The 20029-nt window shown below is 36.6% G+C and overlaps 1 protein-coding gene across 2 annotated transcripts in view; it reads left to right on the top strand.

Annotated features, from left to right (window-relative positions):
• WDR27 (WD repeat domain 27) overlaps positions 1-16143 on the top strand; it is a 91271-nt gene extending 75128 nt beyond the window's left edge. The window contains exons 24-25 of one of the 2 annotated variants that reach the window (XM_071431200.1): positions 13840-14013; positions 15403-16143. In XM_071431200.1, coding sequence (XP_071287301.1) covers positions 13840-13893 — 54 coding nt within the window. In that variant the 3' untranslated portion in view covers positions 13894-14013; positions 15403-16143. The remainder of the gene's footprint in view (positions 1-13839; positions 14014-15402) is intronic. The other variant, XM_071431191.1, reaches the window with a different exon arrangement.
• The last annotated feature ends 3886 nt before the right edge of the window (positions 16144-20029 follow it).

Genomic DNA, 20029 nt, shown 5'->3' with positions numbered 1-20029 from the left:
ATGTTGCATTTTTTCCTGCAGAACATTTCTCCATATTTGCAATTTTGAAAAGTTAACAGAAATTGGTAAATATTCAATGCTTTGGAAATTAGATTATTGAAAATGTGTGTTTTCCGTGTGGCTTGCTAGCTAGAGGAAATGTTTATAATGATGCATATTTAGTGCCTTCCATATTTTATAGGATTGTAGTCAAAAACATTAGTAGGAATCTGCATACTTTCCAATGACGTACCAGAAAATAAATTAAAACATAATTTTAAAAAATGTTTTGCATTTAAAAAAAAATTCATTTCAACTTTTCATTGTGATATATTGTATATGCTGTTCAAAAGATATCAGCTTAATGAGGAACTGATAAAAAGCAAATGTTATCATTTGTAGGAACTTCAGATATAATCCTCATTTCCCAAATGGCATCAAACAACTCTAAATAATTGTTTATAAATAATCTTCATATTATGAAATAAATAATTCCACATGTAGAGCCTACTGTTGCATGATAAAATTGCAATGGTGAGGAATCTTAAAATTTCACCTTTGCCAAGTTTATTTCACCTACCTGAAAGATTAAACTTCCTAATTTAATAAAGTTAATATGGAAAGTGAAAAGTGAAATCGGTTCACATTTCCCCTTTATTGTACCTTGCATCTGTTGGTGGAGAAGTGAAGAGTATTCCAGATGCGATGACATACTCTTTGTAAAAGTAAAAAAAACATGTACACCCTCATCAAATATTTTTCACAGGAACAGGAAACTATTGAAGAGACATGTTTAAGTCTTAGTCATTAAGACTTAATGAGATTTAAATACAGATGAGACTTAAATACAGATTTAAATAATGATTTAATGAGACAATGATTTGATGAGACTCAAATACAGATATTAAGATTTGAAGGTGAATCTGCACAAGATTTCAATAATCTTAAAAGTTTCTTTATAAAATTAACTATGATCACAACAGGACTAGAGTTTTTTTTCATATTCTGTATTATATTATGAAACTTGGACTATATTTATGAGTTCAAGAAAAAAAATACTTTTAGAAATATCTTACCTGCATAACATATGTAAATTCTCCCTCTTTCCCTCTTGTGATATCCTGAGTGGTTTACCAGGTCTTTCATTCTCTTTGAGAAAGTCCATTTGTCAAGGGTCATCTACATTTATATGTCCACAGTTGAGCCCTATTTTGCCATTAAAACTTTGCATCTTGGCCCACTTCTTGTAATTACTAATGTCAACAATTATAATCTCACAATATTAAGACTATTTGAAAAATTTTAAAATAACCATCTGCTGAATGGCAAAAGTGAAATGAATTATGGCCTTCTACTCAAGATGATTTTACGTACTGTGGTGATCATGAATGGAAAATTCACGTCATGCAGCTGTTCCTGCTGTAGAGACTTGTAGATGCTTTTTAGCTGCCTGCACTGTAACAAATCTTCTTCCAGTTTTTGACAAGAGCTTTTCCATTTTAAGGCAAGAAAGCACTCAGATTTAGGACTTATCCGTGCTTTTTGGTGTGTTAGATTCCAAGTGACAATAGCCTGTGACTCTCAGAATAGAGCCTGGGGGGCTATAAGGACACACACTGCTGCTCATGAGTCACCTGGTCTCCTTCATGTACAGACAGTTGTCATGTGTCACTGAGCAGTGGGAAGGTACTTTCTTCTGGTGGTGACATCTCATTATGTTTTATGGCTTTTGGCTGCCAGCAACTGTCCTTCATTATATATGGAAAACACATTTGGCTTCTCCTCTTCTTCAAAGTTCATCTTAAGAATTACTTTCAGTAGTTGCTTCCAGAAGTATTTTTGACAAAGTGGAATCTGTTTCATTCTTTCAGAAATTGATAGTATAAGACTAGTGCAATGATTTTTTGTGAAATTACATTTCTATTACTGTGATTAGGAAAGTACAATTCTGCAGCTCATGTATAAGGTTGAATTTTAATCTCAGGTTAAACTTTGTTTCATACATATGTTTATGGAAGATGAAAATACAAATTTCCTTTTTTTCTACCATTTTAGGCAATATTAATAGACATCTGGAATTATTTTTATTTAATCATTGTATTTTTGCTTTAATAAGTTTCAGAATACATGTCCTAAATGTCATTAGTAAATATTAAGAGGCTTTAGAGAATTTAACTTACATAAAAAGATCATGCTATATTTTTTAGGATAGGGCAGAACTGAAGGTTTTTAGCATTTCCATAATTTAATGTTCTTAACATTGATGGTATTTAAAAAAAAATTACATTGATGGTATTAAAAAAAATGTATTTAGATTAACTCACTACATCTCAGTAGTAAATTTTTCAGTATAAGCATATAAGAAGATTTGTAACTAATAATTGTTTATTTTCTTTATTTAAATTGTTAGCCCAGAAGTAAACTAAAACTGAGCAAAATTTAGGATGCCTCAAGCCACTGTGGTAATTACTAAATATTTTAATGATATGTCTGATTTTCTACCCCTTTCTTTTAGCAACCAATCTGATACATTTTATTTCAAAATATTTTTAACTATGGTGCCAATTTAAAATGTATGTGTAAGTACGCTGAAAAAATACATCCACCTGCAGTTACTTTTAACTGGGTCTGGATCTGCCAGGCACAAATTACTTCATTATGCTGCTTTGGGCCTCTGTGATCAGTACTTAGCACCTAATTAAAAAAAAAGAAAAATGTTGTTCTTTCTCAAAGCTTTTGTAACACAGACTTTATGCCACTTGGAGAAATTTTGTCAATATCATATGGGGATAGAAACAACACTATTCAGGATGAATCATATTGATAATTTCCTTTTACTCTTGCATTTTTTTTTGAAAATGTTGAATGCAAGAAGTAATAGAAATACTTTCATACAAAAGGCTTACTCTTTTTATAATTGTCTGTCTTTTGTGATACATCATTTCATAATGAAGTGACTATTTTAAATATGGAAATTCCATCAGAATATCTGAGTTTTGGTAAAAAAATACCACATTATACTCTGAGTAAACATGTTGAATCATTATATGTGGAATAATAAAAGAAGAAATGTGAGGCTATTAAATGCTGATACAAGCTTCAGTTTTAGAAAGAAAAATCCATTCCTCTGGTGTTTCAAGGCTAATTAGGGGTGTAAAACTACTTCTTTGAAGAGGAATGCCTGATTACACTTGTGTGGCTAGGTTTGCGTGAAAGAATTTTGGATTTTAGTGTATTTTCCTGTGAGCTAATGTCCAGATTTTGAAGTGGAATTTGAAATTATACACCTGAGTGGGATGCTAGTAAAAACTCTTTTTCATTTTTTCCTCAGTTTATTTAGTTACTGAGTGAAGAGACAGGATTGTAATGTCAATGATGTCATGCAAACATTAGTAGCCTCAGAGATTATGGCAGGCTTTTGAAGAATGTCTGAGATTACATTTAAGTTGTTTCAAACCCATCATTAAAACAAATGATCTGGAAAACATTCCTGATCATTTGTCCAGCCATGTAAGTTCCAAGTGTATTTTGCAGACTTTCAAAAGTTGCTATTGTAAGGATAGAGTACAAGTGTTTTCTACATTAAAAATGTATTTAAAGTACCACTAATCATGCATATTTTTAATTTAATTGGATTTTGCTTTGATCTCTGCAAATTTAGCTAGTCCTGCCACTTTCTTTCTCATATAATGATTGAACCAAATAACTGCACAGTTCTCTTTGTTGTTTTTCATCACACAGTATCTTCAGATCCCTGCTTCACCAACCTAATATCACAAAATCATAGAAAGGTTGAGATTGGAAGAGACTGCTGGAGGTCATCCAGTCCAATCCCTCTACTCAAGCTGGGCTACCTGCAGCAGGTTGTTCAGAGCCATGTCCAGTCAGCTTTTGGATATCTTCCAGAATGGAGGCTCCACAATGGGGCCTCCATTTGCTCTCTGTGCAAATGGACAGCAATCTGACTGCAAGGTGGCCTTCAATAAGCTGTAATTATGAAAACCCTTTTGTTACAATGACCCACATTAAAAGTGGATGTGTGACTGAAAAAATCAGCAGCCAGATTAGCAACTTTTTGATTGTGCAATGTTGTATCTGCTGTACAGAACTTGAGATAGAGAACTATGGAGAAGGGAGAATTGCCTGAAATCCTGAAATAATGGGGAACCTCAGTAGAATTCTCTAGTCCATGCATGAAACTTTCAAAAAGTACTCCTAGAGAAACAACGACAGAAAAACTTAACATCTCTTTCCTAATTTCCTGCCTAGTAATCAATGAGTGAGAACCTGGAACAGACTTCTAGTTGGAAGTTTTGGGATAGAAAGACTTTTAATTGCAGAATGGATCTTGATTATATATGAAACAGATAAACATTTCTTGATCTAGAATACTCTTTTCATTCTATGTCCTATGCTTACTTTATGGTGAAATGTCAGTGCAGGTTATTGTTTAGTTCATCTGGAAATGAATGATGCTGCCAACAGCAGCCACATGCCATAACCTATCCTGGAGGTTCCCTTCCTAGTGTCAGCTCCTTTTGTGCAGCATCAGTTCTTTGGTAGTACCCAAAACCATGCACATCCTGGTCTAACAGTGTTAGCTGTTTGAAGTATATGGACATACAGAGAAACAGACACACACACAAATATGTATATATATGAAGTGAATATTAAATAAAACATTCAGAATCTAAAAGGAAAAAATCCTCTATGAATTGCAGTAATCAGCCCATAGATACAGCAATGCAGGCCATAAAACCTATTTTCAGGAACATGTTCTAGACTATGAATCCTGCGTGAAGTGAGCTTCCCACTGCCTAATCCTGGGTAAAGAGCCAAAGCCTGGGAAAAGATGGAAGTTAAGACATCTCTTTATTTTCATTGTTCCTCTGTTGTCTCTGTTGGCAAACATCTTCCTACTCTGTGTGCTGGTATGGATTCCTTTTTGAGGTGCTTACTTTTCTTATGCTGTTTTATGGACAACTGAGGTGACCATCTGTCTCTGTCTCTCTGCGAGCCTCTCAGGAGCCCTGGGCCAGTCCCGAGTCGGCAGACACCGGGGAGGGCAGCCCCGGCACGGCCGACAGCGGGGAGACACTGTGTGTGTGTGCCCCGAGGGTGCTGAGGGCACCTGGGCTGGCAGGGAGACACTGTCTGTGTGTGCCCCGAGGGTGCTGAGGGCACCTGGGCTGGGGGGAGACACTGTCTGTGTGTGCCCCGAGGGTGCTGAGGGCACCTGGGCTGGCAGGGAGACACTGTCTGTGTGTGCCCCGAGGATACTGAGGGCACCTGGGCTGGCAGGGAGACACTGTCTGTGTGTGCCCCGAGGGTACTGAGGGCACCTGGGCTGGGGGGAGACACTGTCTGTGTGTGCCCCGAGGGTGCTGAGGGCACCTGGGCTGGCAGGGAGACACTGTGTGTGTGCGCCCCGAGGGTGCTGAGGGCACCTGGGCTGGCAGGGAGACACTCTCTGTGCCCCGAGGGTGCTGAGGGCACCTGGGCTGGCAGGGAGACACTGTGTGTGTGTGCCCCGAGGGTGCTGAGGACACCTGGGCTGGCAGGGAGACACTGTCTGTGTGTGCCCCGAGGGTACTGAGGGCACCTGGGCTGGCAGGGAGACACTGTCTGTGTGTGTGCCCCGAGGGTGCTGAGGGCACCTGGGCTGGCAGCAGGGAGACACTGTCTGTGTGTGCCCCGAGGGTGCTGAGGGCACCTGGGCTGGCAGGGAGACACTCTCTGTGCCCCGAGGGTACTGAGGGCACCTGGGCTGGGCGCCTTCGCTGCAGCAGAGACAGCAGAGACATCGGTAGAAGAGAAAGGGCCGACTCTTAGCAGGGGTTAATCCAAGGTTTTATTAGGAGTCCCAAAGGAGCTCCTGCACCTCAGGGGGCTTCCTGCCGAGAGCCCCGGGAGATGTGCCAAGGTCACATTGAAAGGGAGGTGGAAACCAAAAGTAGATAACATTTTACCAACCAATGAGTGACCCTAAGGGATGGGTACTGGGGGACAGACATATAGGACAGCGTATGGGGCAAGGCTTGGGGGGCTGACCCCTGGCCTCTGGCTAATCACTCGACGACTTGGACAGAAACTTCTGGATAGAGGGATGGGATGCTGAGTGATTGACAGAGAGCCAGGGTGGGGGTTTGGGGATGATCTCATCCCGGGAGAGGGATAACACAGGTAAAGGGAGGGGAGTACAGTCTGGGATAAACCATTTGGGAAAAATATGGAAATACAAAACAAAACTACTTCAAAATATTACAAAATATAAAAATGCACTACAACAACCATCTAAAGAATGAATTCCATGGTGGAATTTTTTGGTAGAAGGACCATTTGCAGCTGAGACGTAACTGACTATGATATGAGTCAAAGCAATGAAAAAGTGGAGTTACAACATGGAAACCAGTAGAATTATCCAGTTTAAATCTGGTTAGGAATGAGAATCTGCTCCTTAGTCTTTCTTTATTCTTGCAATTGAAAATATTTTTGTGGTGTTCCTATTTCACATCTCAATCTCTGCAGGATTTTAAAGCTCTGTGAGTCTCTTTTTATGGCTACAAAACAGATGAAGCAGTCAAGATGAATACCTAAAGCAGAAGTCATAATCTTTGTTGGTGGTATAAACCACAAAACCCTAGAAATCATTTCCAGCTCTTTGTAGTTGATGGTGACTTTCCTTTCAGTTCCAATGGGAGCATGGCTTCATCCAGGAACATTAAAACAGTTCAGCTTTTTTATCAGAAAACAAAGAAGTGCTGATTCTGAGTATGAACTATCAAAGGAAATAAATTCCAGATATGAATGCTTACGGGCTGTTTAGATACTGTAAATTTATAACATATTGTAAAATTTTAGGTTGGGTTAGTCTAACAATGAATAGGTTTATTTCTTCTAGAGTTTTTATGTTTACGAATCAGTGAAGTAAGACATTATAAGCTTCCTCAGTGTAATATCCTGGGGCAAGCCAGCTGTATTTTAAATAGTGTTGTGTGTTTTTGTATGTAAATTGATGTGTATTTATAAAGACATAGTAATATTAACATAGCACTCCTGTTTAAATGCATATTCTGAACCTTTTTGGGTTCAGTAAGAAAGGCTCTGAGGTACTTTTTATCTGAAGCACAACCAGTTCTTTATCTGAAACACAACCAACACATAACCAACTTTTAAAGCTTGAAGAAAGTAACAATAAACTCTATGTATGTGTATGGATATGAACTCGTGTAAATGCCCATAAAAACATGCATTGGTAATTTATGGCATGATTTTACCTAAAAGCAGAGGAAATGTTCATGGTATGTTTTTAATCTCTTATTGATGTTGATGTAAAGGAAAGAAAATGGAAGCCAAAGAAGAATTAGCAGTGGTAATGAGACATAGGAATAGAAATTATTTTATCTGTGACAGAAATAAGATTGAAATAGCTTCAGGTGATTAGCATGGTACCTCTAATTAAAGTAAATTAGGAACCCATTTCTTGGAATACAGGCATAATTGGCACATGAAGTCATACTATTTGTTGCCAAGTTTTGCACTAAGTGCATTGAATGAGGGATGGCAACATATGAATGTTAGACATCAATCATTTTTTGTAGTTTATTCAGTCTACATCAGTGGTGCTGAATCACTGTTTGGGACACTAGCAAGTTTTGGACATTGCATTTCAAGAAATGCTCTACTGGCCTCAAGAAATGGTATCTATTATTGACTCCAGTAGGCTTGATGCAAGCACAAGTTAGCCTTTGCCAAGGAAAGCCAAACTTCTATGTACAAGGCAGCCAAGTACCATATTTGTCAGTTTGAGGAATAATATGTGAAGAATAGTACGTCACAAATTGCATCACGGATGAGCAAAACGTCAAAATCACTCATCAGTTCTTACATGATGAGTGAAACAATTTTGATTCTTCTTATGTTGTCTGTAGAAACTGTGTCTCAAGCATTGGTAGTACTGTGCTGCTTTCTCTGTGGCCTTCAGAAGCCCTTGCTCTAGACTGGATTTTTCCCTTGTTCATGAATTAGCTGTGCTCTGTGTGGATTCCCAGAGCAGGAAGTATTGCTGTGCTACAATCAGACACATTGACATTTGACTTCTGATGTAAGAACCAGTGTGGATTATTGTGTAATTTGGGACTGGACATAAGATGGGGTCTCCCACCCTCTCACTGAGGATGCTGTGCATGCTTAGGGTGTGGGGACAGTGTAGAATTCTGGAATAAAATATTGAAGACTGCAGAAACTAGGAATGTTCCTTGCTGTAAGATTTTGGTGTCTGAGATATGTTTTCTTTGTGTTCTGGACCCACATCAGCTCTGTTTTTCAAACAAGTCAAAATACTGCAAAATTCCTAATTTGATAGTAAATTTGATAATTAATTTAGTGGAAGCATAATTAAGTTATCTGAGGTAAGGGTCAGCTTTCTGTGCATCTGAAATCTGGTAAGGAAAGTCAGAACTGATGAAGTGGCTTACTATCCATACTGTAAATTAAAGATCTTAATTACGCTCCTGGCCCACAAGAAGTCAGTTGGAGTTTTGGCAAGGGAAAAAATCCCTGCCTTAGATATGGGGGCCTGTTTATTAATTTAAATAAAGCTGAATGTTTTTATGAATGAAAAGACAGAGGTTGCCTGAACCTCAGATGGGAGCAGGAATTAGACATGAATGGCTAAATCTTGAAGTTTCTTCTCCTTTTTGACTTGAATACTTTTATCAATATTGATGTGTTTTATTCCTCTTCTCTCTTCTTAGCCTAGGAAAAGATTAAATAAGTTATTCCATCTTACTGGGTTGTTATCTTTCCAGTTACAGTTCTTCCTTATGAACTTCTATGTCTGTAGTTTCTTAGTTTTAGACCTGAGATATGCAGTAAGACGTTTACTGCCTTTTAAACAAATGTTCACCAGGCAACTCAGTTTATCTTCTAGAAAGAAAATATAATTTACTGGTGATTTTTTCCTAGTTATTTAGGTTGAGGAAAAAAACCCAAAATGATAAAATGAAGGAAATCTAGAGTGTTTAGGGATTGATAGAAGAAAAAAGCAAGCAAGCAAACAACAGCAACAAAAAACAAAACAAAACAAAACAAAAAAAACCAAAACCCAGAAAACCCAAAAAACACCCTACACTACCAAACTCAGTATTTCCAGATTTGTGAACATAATTTGAAATGTATCTTACATAACTGTAGTGAAGAGTCCAAGAACAAGTTGATCAAGTAATTTTAACACATCAAAAGAATTATTGGGAGTTACTAGTTTTACTTGCCTATAAAAATGTCATTTAAAATGAAATAGATGAGAATTCTGCTTTTAATAAGCACATAAATAATATTTATTAAAGGCCAACAGCAAAGAAATGCAGTGCTGAAGTGCTGAAGTAGGTAATACTTTTAAAAGCATTATGCTTTAGAGAAACTTCCCAGGAGGTTCCAGATGAATTTAATCTGAGTCTTAAGGGAAGGCAAAAGGTTTTAAAACTAAAGTAATGAGATGGGAAAACAGAATGGGCAGCACTGAGTGAAGGTGGCCCTGGGTGACTGGTCAGGCTTATCACAAACTTGGTGGCAGAAGGGTAATCAGGAGAGGCACTGCAGTACGTGCCTACAGAGTGTGCAGGGAACACAGACTGCACCTTGCTGGCAGTGGAGTTATGCTTTACATTAAAGACAGCATAGAAGAGAGGCAAATTAATAAATTTCAACAATAATGAGTCCTGAAGAGGCTGAAATTCCAGTCCTATATGGGAAGAATAGAATATTTGTATGCCTGTTTATCTTTAAATCTATCTGTTCATTTGTTTATGGATTTGTAACTGTGGATCAGTTACATTTTCATAATTCTTTTGATGGGATTTGGCACATATAGGTTGTCTGGAAAAATATTTTTATTCCTTGGCCTCTCTACAGCCCCAGTTTACTAACTTTGAGACATTGTTTTCCTCTTACGACTTTAATCTGTTGAATAATTTGGCTTTCTATAAAATTATCCTTCCTATCAATTCTAGAAAAAACTCTTCTCTTTAAGGCAAAAAGCCTACCTAGAGCATCTCTATATGGACATCATCAGTGGGTCCTTTAACAGCTGTTTAATGTCTTATTCATGGTGGCCTCAGATATCAAGTCCCTCTGAATAGGCAAGCCACCTCTGATATGCAGAGCATATCAAATACAGGAACTAGAGACACTAAAATTGATCAACCCTATCCATGCACTGAGCATAATTGGAGGGAAAATGTGAGGATGTCATCTGCAGGTACTATAAAAACTGAAATGCTCACTTTGAGTGACACCACCTGTACTTACCCCTGTATGGTTATGCGTGCATGGTACACCCCAAGGAATTATGGTTGAAAGGTCTTAACCTCTTTTTTGTATTTTCTTCTCAATTCTCATTTCTGCAATAGGAGAGCTATTTAAGAATAAAAGTTTCTGTCTTCTGTTTGAAAAAAAACCCCATGTGGCTTTGATCTAGCTGATTGAATGCTTAAGAGTGCAGCTGTCAAATTAAACACTCATCTTTCAAGAAAACAAATCTTTCCGAAGTGCTACTTACATGTCTTCTGTTCTTGGCTTAAACTACAAAATCAGAGTTGGTAAAGCCTTCATGCACTATAGATCATAAAGGTGATGAATTCTTCATTGCTTTAGACTCCACTTTCTGAACAGGAAAAATATAGTAAAATCCAATTCCATAATGTCTCCTTTTCCTGTTGCTCTTGCTTGTTGCTAGTTGTGAAACAAATGCAAAATTCAAGAGCATTGGTTCTACTTATGGCCTCTTATTTTCATAGGATAGTTTGAATAATGAAAGCTGAAAATACTAACCTCCTAAAAACTATATTCCCATCTGTTCTGCTTAGATACTGGACTTTTGGCCAGATGATACTTTTTGCTGTGCAGCTTGTGTATTTCTTAAAAATTTGTGTCTCTACTTGCATATTATGCATACTTATACGAACTGAAGGAAAACAAAAGGATGTTATGTACCTGTGATGTGAAACCAGCTGAAATTGCTTCGATTCTTTTTATTTCCGGAAATAAAATGGAATGTCTTGAAGCCTTCCTTTTATACATACACATATATGCATATGTGTGTTGTGTGAAATATTAAAACAAAATATTAGTTTGATGCATTTCTATACAAATTCAACTGTTTGTGTTTGTGGCTTAAGAAAATCCAGGTATCTAATTTGCAGCGTGGTCTTTGGGTTTTTTTTTGGTGTGGTATCACTACAGAAACTAATTTCCCTCCAACCAAAGGTAATTCTAGAAAAATATATAAATTGTGTTAATATGAAAGGTAATGCAGTAGACAATGTCTTGAAAATCATACTGTTAATTTAACTCACAGCCTTCCAACACTGTATGTCACTGGTTGAGCTTAAATATCCAATAAACTTTTATATGTTATGCAGACCATGAGGTGGAAGAGAGCTGTGTTCAAGAACTTGTTCTCCTCCCCATTCTGGTGCCAAATGTCATAGGTACTTTTAAAAGTTTGAATTTTTTTTGTTAAAAGCTCAAAATGCACAGAACTTCAGTCTTGTCCTCTGTCCTTCTTGAAGGTCTTTTCTTCCCTCATATAAATCTATTGATATAGAAAATAGTCTACACTTTCATAATATTGCATAACATTCTAATGTTTGTCCCATAGGAAGCTTTTACATAGGTGTCAAATTATTCACAGGACTGATGCCAAGATTTGAATATGTAATAGTAAGACATAATTAGTTTGGGAATTTGGTTTGTTTTTATTTTTATTTTTTTCCCCTTTTTAATGATGAGTAGTATATTGACTTAACTACTATAGAGATTTCAAGTATAATGTAAAACACAATTTTGGAGCAGCATGTTTGGGAGCTGAGGGGTTTGAATGAAGTAACATGTTTGCATTATTTGGAAATGTAATGTTGGCATAAGTTAAACTGTTAAAAGAAATCTTATTGAGATTTCTATGGATTATAAATACAGTTGAGAACACTATTAATCAATTTTAATAGCTCTTAAGTGTGATAAATCAGGAATTTTAAGGGTCCTACAGGCTAGTTTTTTAGTAACTGTTATTATCTGTGTTAATACAAATTGCAATTAGCTTTCTCCTGTTATTATATTGCTATTATACTATTAACTAAAATTTCTATATTGCTTGAACACAGATCTGGCAGAGTTCAAGAAGCATTTGGACAATGCTCTTGGACACATACTGTAACTCTTGGGGATAGTGCAGGACCAGGAGTTGAACTCAATTACCCATGTGAGACCCTTCCAACTCAGCATACTCTGTGATTCTATGAAGTGTGCCACTTACATAAGTGAATATGCTTTTTCAGCAGTCAGGCATAGGCATTTATTCTAATATCTGAAGGCTAAACTGGATGCCCTGTGAGTGTGTATTAGCAATTTAGTTTGGATCAGAGATGTGCTTTTGAATCTGCCAGTTGTCCCTACTTATCCCACTTCACTTCTCATTGCTGTATCCTTAGTGAGGGTGCATTTTGGGCTTGTCTCTGACAACATCCAACTAGAAAATGAACTCAGTGTCTAACAGACTTTCCATCGATTGAACCAGAGCAGAGCTAGTTTACATTAACTCATATAATGTCTAAATATATAACCCAAGAAAAAACTCATTCTAAGGACAAAAATTATCAATAACACTGAAAGAATTCAGGATGCTAATGATTCATTGATCCCATCAAACCCTCAATTTTTAATGAAATCTTTCTTTAATGATTAGGCTTTTTTTGGTATTATGAGTATTAACTGCCTAATGATTGGTTTATTTTTGTTAGGCTTTTGAAACATTAGTTGAGCTAAATAAAGACTACTGGCTCTGTATATAGGTATATTCCTTTTATTTGTGGCAAGATATTGAGTGTAACACTTCTCAGGAGAATGGTGCAGTCAAAGACCAACCCCATTTTATCAATAGCCAAGGAAAATAGGTGGAAAAGGTAAGAGAAAGGGGAAAGGAAGGAGAAGGACTTGAGAGACAGCAGTTTAGAGCATATGACCAACAAGGAGGGATCATAAAGCCAGGACATGGGTATTTTTAGTTCAGCCAACAATTCAGTGATGGGTTTGGTACTACCAAAAGTGTGGAGGTGGTTAGTTGGAGTAGAAAGATAATTTTTTATGGTTAATAAAAACTGAAGGTCCCTGGAGGCAGAATGTAATAGCTGTGTAGAGAATACATCTAGCAGGTGGAAGCCAAGCTGTGTTTCAGTACTGTCAGAGGACATCACAGAAAGAATGACCGCACATTGCAGTTTTTGAGGTTCAAGTTGGACATTAGGGAAAAAAATTGAGACAACTAAGACGGCACTTAAACACGGGAATGAGTTGTGAAATTTCATTGAATTTTTTCAAGTTTTAGCCAGACAAAGCCATAGCTAAGCTCATCTAATGTTTTAAGTAGTTCCACCTAGACCAGGAAGATAGACAAGATGACCTCCTTGTAAAACTTCATTTCATTTAAAATTATTTTATTTTAATTTGAAAGCTATACAGGGTTTCTATATGATCTCCTCTTATAGAATAGAATGAATCTCTGATTTTTTCAGGTTACATAAGTTTTCTTTTGATAACATGAAATAATAAAACCTTTTTTTTTTTCATGCACACAATAAATGGCTACAAAAATTTAGAAAGGACACATTATTTAGGTATTTTACATTTATATCATCTTTCCAGTATGTCCTGGTTTTGGCAGAGACAGAGTTAATTTTCTTCCTAGTAGGTGAAGTGTTTTGGATTTAGTATGAGAATAATGTTGATAACACTCTGATGTTTTAGTCACTGCCAAGTAATGTTTACACCAAGTCAAGGATTTTTCAGCTTCTCCTGCTCTGCCAGGAAGAAGGCTGGAAGGGCAGAAGAAGTTGTGAGGGACACAGCCAGGACAGATGACTCAAACTGGCCAAAGGGATATTCTATACCATATGATGCCATGCTCAGTGTATATAAACTGAGGGGAAAGATGGCTTAGTGCATCTGCTTGCAAAGTGTCCAGCCATTGGTCAGTGAGTGGTGAGTGTTGTGATCACTTGTTTTGTACATTATAATTCTTTCATCATTATTGTTATCATTAACATTATTGTTATTTTCTTCTTTTTGTGTCCATTAAACTGTCTTCATCTCAACCCATAAACTTTCACATTTTTATTTTCTGATTCTCTGCCCCAGCCCCCTCGGGGTAGAGCGAGTGAGTAAGCAAGAGGCTGTGTGGTGCTTAGTTGCTGTCTGGGGTTAAATAAAAACACAACAGTAAGTTGCAGAGGTAGATAAAGACATATTGGAAGTCTTTGGAAATATGTTATTATCTTAGATAGCTGTAAAAAGTAGAGTTGTAGAAATTAGATTGGATGGTTCTGGATATTCTATACTTTCAGGTTACTTAAGTGAGAGTTAGAAAAAGAAAAATATAAATCAGTGCCTTGAGAGACAACACTTATGAGAGATTATAAGAATTGATCATAGGAGATATTGAAAGAGGGAATACAAACCCAAAAAAATAATTTATTGACCACAGAGTTCCTTTATCCAGAGGAATAAAACAAATAAGTCAATGTATCAAAGAAAGAACAGATCAAGAAAAATGAGGATGCAAAAAGTTACCCAAATGAACTTGTCAGTGCATGAGCAGCCTATTTGGTTCCAGCCCTTCATATTTTTCATCACTGGTGAGAAATAACTGTAAATCCTAATATGCAAGACCTAAACACCTTGAATTTTTAATGACTAATAAGTGGTGTCATTTGTAGATTGTCCCTTTCTTTCTGAGATACAGCAGGTTTTCAAGTGCTTGTTTGTAGAGTAAGTGCAGAAAATAGTATTGCCTCTTATTTTATAATTAAGATTTTCTCAGCCTGGTGAAAGAAAGCTAATGCAGCTGAAGGCTCTTTATGCATGTCTTCAAGACTTGCCCCTTCATAAAATTTTTCAACATACTTTCTTACAAAGGAAATTCTTACTCTACACTTAACACCAATAAAAATCAGAAAACTGTATTTGTTGGTATGCCTGATTTAATTCACAGTATTTTCCATCTTCATTTATTCCAGCTCGTTTTCTTATTTCTTCCATATTCTCTTCTTGAGTCATACACAGTGAAGTCTGTTTGACTTTCTATGTGGTTTTAACATATGCTTCAGTTTTACAGACTGTTGATGTGTTAGCGGATGTTGACACAAATTTGAAAATAGTTGGAAAAGAAAAATCTAAGTGAAATGGGATTTTCAGATTAGTTTGGTTGAGAAGAGTCTATGGTGTTTTTATTTTTTTTAACAAATCCTGGACCTCTTAGCATAGAATTTAAATGTCATCTTAATGATCTTCATTTGGTTTGTTGCTCTAAAGCAAACTGCTTACTGGAAAGATCTTCATTAAAGCCACATGTTCTTTTCTTTTGAACTGCAGCTCACCACAGCCACCTTGGATGGCAAACTCCGATTGTTCCTACCCTGATACTCACCAGCCTGTGGAGCTTTGGCCATGGTACTCTGAGAATAATGACTTGCTGAGAGAAAGGAGACTGCTAACTGGCCAGAAGAAAGTGGCATAATATTCCCTTTTAAACTACAGTTTTCTTCTGATGTCATTTTCAGGAAGTTCCTCAAGCTGTTCTCAAAGTTTTTCTGCTGTACAGTCTGTTACCCTTACTGCAAAAATAAGGGTGAAAGATAACGAAAAGGAGGAGACTACTCATTCTGACTTCATTCTAGCAAATCACAGACGTGGCTTTCAAAGGTCTTCTTGGGTTCTTATAGTCAGGTGCATTCTGTAGTGCTTTGCTAGACAGGGGACTACTTTAGTCTAGACTGAAAATTCAAGTAAAATAATAAGTGTTCCATTTTTAAAGCTAGATCTGTTTGTGACAAATTTTTAAATTAACCTGACAGAAAGAAGGATTGTATGTCTTTCTGAAATGCCATGAGATTCCTTCTGTTATACTTCTTTGGGGTTACTGGAATCTTTGGGGTTACTGGAATCAGCATGGATGTTGTTTGAGGTTAGAATTTTGCCAGCTTGCTATTTATACCACATTCTGTAAATTTCTTAGGAAATATGTTACAAAATTCTTCTCTTTAAAAGAAACTATTTCTTTCTTTTAAATAACTGTTAAATATTTTCAAAAATGTTAAAATAATATGAAAATAAAATTATCAGAAAAAAAAGTTCATTTCATGTAGTCTTCATAGGTTACTTGTCTTGCTCTTAGAAAACAGTTTTTAGGCAACTTTTTTTTGGGGGCGGTTGGCCAGTCTCACTCTTCATTGGCTTTAGCTAAGAGTAGAGAGCATGTATGTGACTGGTGAAGGGAGATGCAGTTTTTATTTTCCTTGCAAAATTGTGCTGCCTTTTCAAAGTTAAATTTCCCAGAACAGAATTTATTGATCAGATTACTTAAAAAAAAAAAGAAAAGAAAAGTTGGAGTTATTACCCTACATCCACTTTAAGACCAATCAGTAAAGCCAGATCATTTTCAGTACTGTAAAGAATGTTTTATTTAATAGATGTACTTAATTCATGCATTTAATATTAAGTATAAGTAGATCAAGTTATTTCTATAAACTGTTTAGTTTCCATTAAGCATTCTTTTGTAAAGTATTTAGTAGTTTTTTGCAGAGCAAAATCATACAGTGGTAGGATACAGTTTTTTGCAGAGCAAAATCATACAGTGGTAGGTATCATATCCAGGTATTCTCCTATTCTCTAGAACACAGTGGTCTCATCAATGACTATAGGAGTGTAGTGCAGCCCGATCATACTCACAAGAACTCTGAATATCAGAATCAGGTTTTGCATGATCAAAGAAAATGTGAAATAATCCACTTCAATACTTGAAATAATTTTTCAGTTCAAAATCAGATTAACCAAGAAGTCATGCTCTATGTTGCAGCTAAATGCTAGTATGCTCCACTCACAAATTATCAGCAAGATTTAAATTTTAATTTCCACCAAAGGGATCCTCAGGATGGTCTTTTTCAAATGTAATTTAGCTAATTTTCTCATCTGCATGCTGTGGATTCCACGTTAAGAGTCACTATCAAATACAGAAGACAGCCCATAGCTGTATTTGCAAGTTAAGTGTTTCTGAGCCATGGGTCACTACTTAGTAGTGACTGACTCTTCAGCAAGGCTGAAATATCTGCCAAAGGGCTGTGACCTGTAATTATGACTATTTTTTTTTTTAAAGCACCAAATTTTTTGACAGAAGAATGATTCTCAGGCCTAAGGTAGAGGACACACGGAAAAACTGTGAATTTTTGCTGCAAGCATGGAGGTAGTCACAATCCCCACTGGACTGAAATAAAAGGGAAATGACGCCGTCAAGGGGGGCTATTTACAGACACGAACAAGACGGGGCTGCTGTGGAAAGTGTCTCGAGGTGTTTATTTTTCAGCATCAGTCTCACTACATGATTATGACAATGGGAAGATGCTAGCAGCTCACATTCCAGGCAGCAGGCCAAAAAACTTAATGTTACAACTTACTTTATAAGCTTCTTGACCAATCACACAAAGCAAAAGCACATTGACAGTAGTTCTATCCAATCACCATAAGCACACGTGCCTTTGGTTAAAACAATGCTTGCTTATTTCGAATACAGTACCTACTTGTAAGCCTCAACGCACAGCGCTCCATTATTAAGCTTTAACCTTCCTAATATTTTGCTAGATAAACTTTCTGCAGCTTAGAGAGCTATTCAGACAAGTGTTAATACACAGGCCATTGTTCTATTTGCCCTTGCTTTTTCTATAGTTTAAATAATTTTTCTGCTGACCTATCTCATGGCTGCTGCTTTAGCTCTACTCACAGTTCTGTTGTATCTGAGGCCTGCCTTTTGCAGCCTTCCCCAAAACCCTCTAATTTTATGGATTCCCACAGGAAATACTTCCATTTTCTACATCTCTTACCTTCCAGAACTAACTGCTGGTATTGCCCAGTCAGACAGTGTGTATCCTCAAAACCTCTCTTAATCTTGAGCTAGTTTGATCTCTGAAGGAAGAACTCTTCTTCCAAACATGTGGTGTTATCTCTCTTTCCTTAAAGTGAGACTCAGCTGTATTCTGGTTTCTTTTTTTATCAAGGACTTTTTCTGGATAGAAAACTCTTTGGGGCATTTTGGCTGTGACCACTGCATCATCAATCCGGGATGAATAGAGACATTCATCTGTTCAGGCCTTGCAGATGTGCAGCTCTTCGACAGCCCAGGAATTTGTTAACCCCTTTTTCCCTCAGGGGAGACAGAGAATCTGTCCTACCACACAGGCACTAGAACTTTTCAAATGGAAATTCACTGTAATTTTTTTCCATCTTAAGAAAGAAAATAATCCCCCCTGGACTCCTCATAAATGCTTGAATGCTTGTGGTTTTGAGAATGGAAAACTTTAGCTGACACACTTCAAGTTTGGCAAAGTTAAGTGCTTGAAAGAAGATTTTCTAATGGCAAATAGGAGGAAAAAAACTGTTGTGGATGGTGTTACCATCTTATAATATATTTAGAATTTTCACAATCACTAGAATTTTCATAATCATAATCCTTCTGAGATATCTTTGATAGAAGAACACAGGAGGGCATATTTAAATACTAAAGAGTTAAAGTCATGAGGTTGTATCCAGAAAAGCACCATCTATACCTTTGTGCTTTTAACAGGCAAAACTGACAGTTTACATATTCAGTTTCTGTTCTAAAGACAAAGCTATTTGAAATTAGAAAGTCCCAAAAGCAGATAGGAAGGATTCTTGGTTAGCTAAGGTGGATAGCATGTTTCAGCTAAAAACATTGACACAAACAGCTGCAAGTGTAAATAATTAATATGTAATTTTAAGGAATTTTGAGTATGCTTTCAGACTGCTTTTAGGGGAAAAGAGTGATTATAATATAACTCCCAAACAGCTTAAGAAAATTGAAAGTCTTGCTTTGAAGGATTATGTAGCAATATGTGAGGAAAACAGCTGGCAGAAGAATAGTCTAGTTTCATTAAATGTCTGCTGTGTCATATGTCTTTGAATGTCCTATATGCTGGGGAAAGGAGTGGTGTTTTTGTGACTTTCTGTGTGCTGTTATGTGAGGGACTTTCCCAGCTGAACATCTACCAAATGCCACAGAATTCTTAAAATGCATAGCAGTTTTTTTTTCTGGTGCTGTAAAGGTCAGAAAGCACAGCATGGTGGCCAGCACTGTTCTAAAGCAGATGCTGTAAAAAACTGTTTGGGATTAAAAAGTTTCCAAAATATCAGGTACTACCCAGTATTCTGTATAAATCAAATATACAGACAAGCTTGGGTTGCACTGTCAGGAGGAGGTAAAGAGCAAGCCCATGAACTCTGCTTTCTCTTGGCCTTTTCCATTTCATTAATTCACCATGAAAGAAGTGCTTTTTTGGATGTATTCTCCAAGACTATATTGCTTTCCATTGTATATGATGATTGCATTTAGAAGCAAAGTTATATAACCCTGGAATATCTGGAGGTAGTAATATCAGCAGCACTTATTCTTATTCTTTGCTTTCTTCCATTTTTTTTCATTTGATCATACCAAATTGTGATCAGAACTGTGTTGTGGCTTTTATTTTCCCTTTTAAAGAATGAATAGATCTATTTGTCTCATGGTATTTTATTGCAGAAAGAGAAAATATCAATAAAAATCCATAAAACTGTTTTTTAAAAAATTGGCACATCTCTAATAAATAAAAGTGAAGTGGTAGGTAATATCTGTTAAAATCTAATTTAGGATGCCTTGCCTCAATGCATGAATGGCAGTCAAAAAACACAGAGCAGCAGAAAGAAATACTAAAATAAGACCTTCCCTTAAATCCTTGCAGTTTTGAAAGTGAAATTTCTTTTAAGGACAATGTAAGATGTTCTGGGAGATACTGCTTTTTATCTTATTGTCTATATTGAACTTCTACCAACCAGCATTCCCACGATCACTTAAGCCAAATTCTGCTCTTCAGAGTTCTGCACTTTGTTAAAGCCAGAGTAATTCTCCTTATTTTTATGAAAAAGTTGTGGCTAGGAGTGGACTCCATCTCAGGCA

This window comes from Agelaius tricolor, unplaced genomic scaffold, assembly GCF_023055355.1.
Source record: "Agelaius tricolor isolate 1412-34295 unplaced genomic scaffold, bAgeTri1.0.p SCAF_1, whole genome shotgun sequence".
NCBI classification, from domain to species: domain Eukaryota; kingdom Metazoa; phylum Chordata; class Aves; order Passeriformes; family Icteridae; genus Agelaius; species Agelaius tricolor.
The sequence above is the reverse complement of the archived record's forward strand: the minus strand, read 5'-3'. Positions and strand labels throughout refer to the sequence as shown.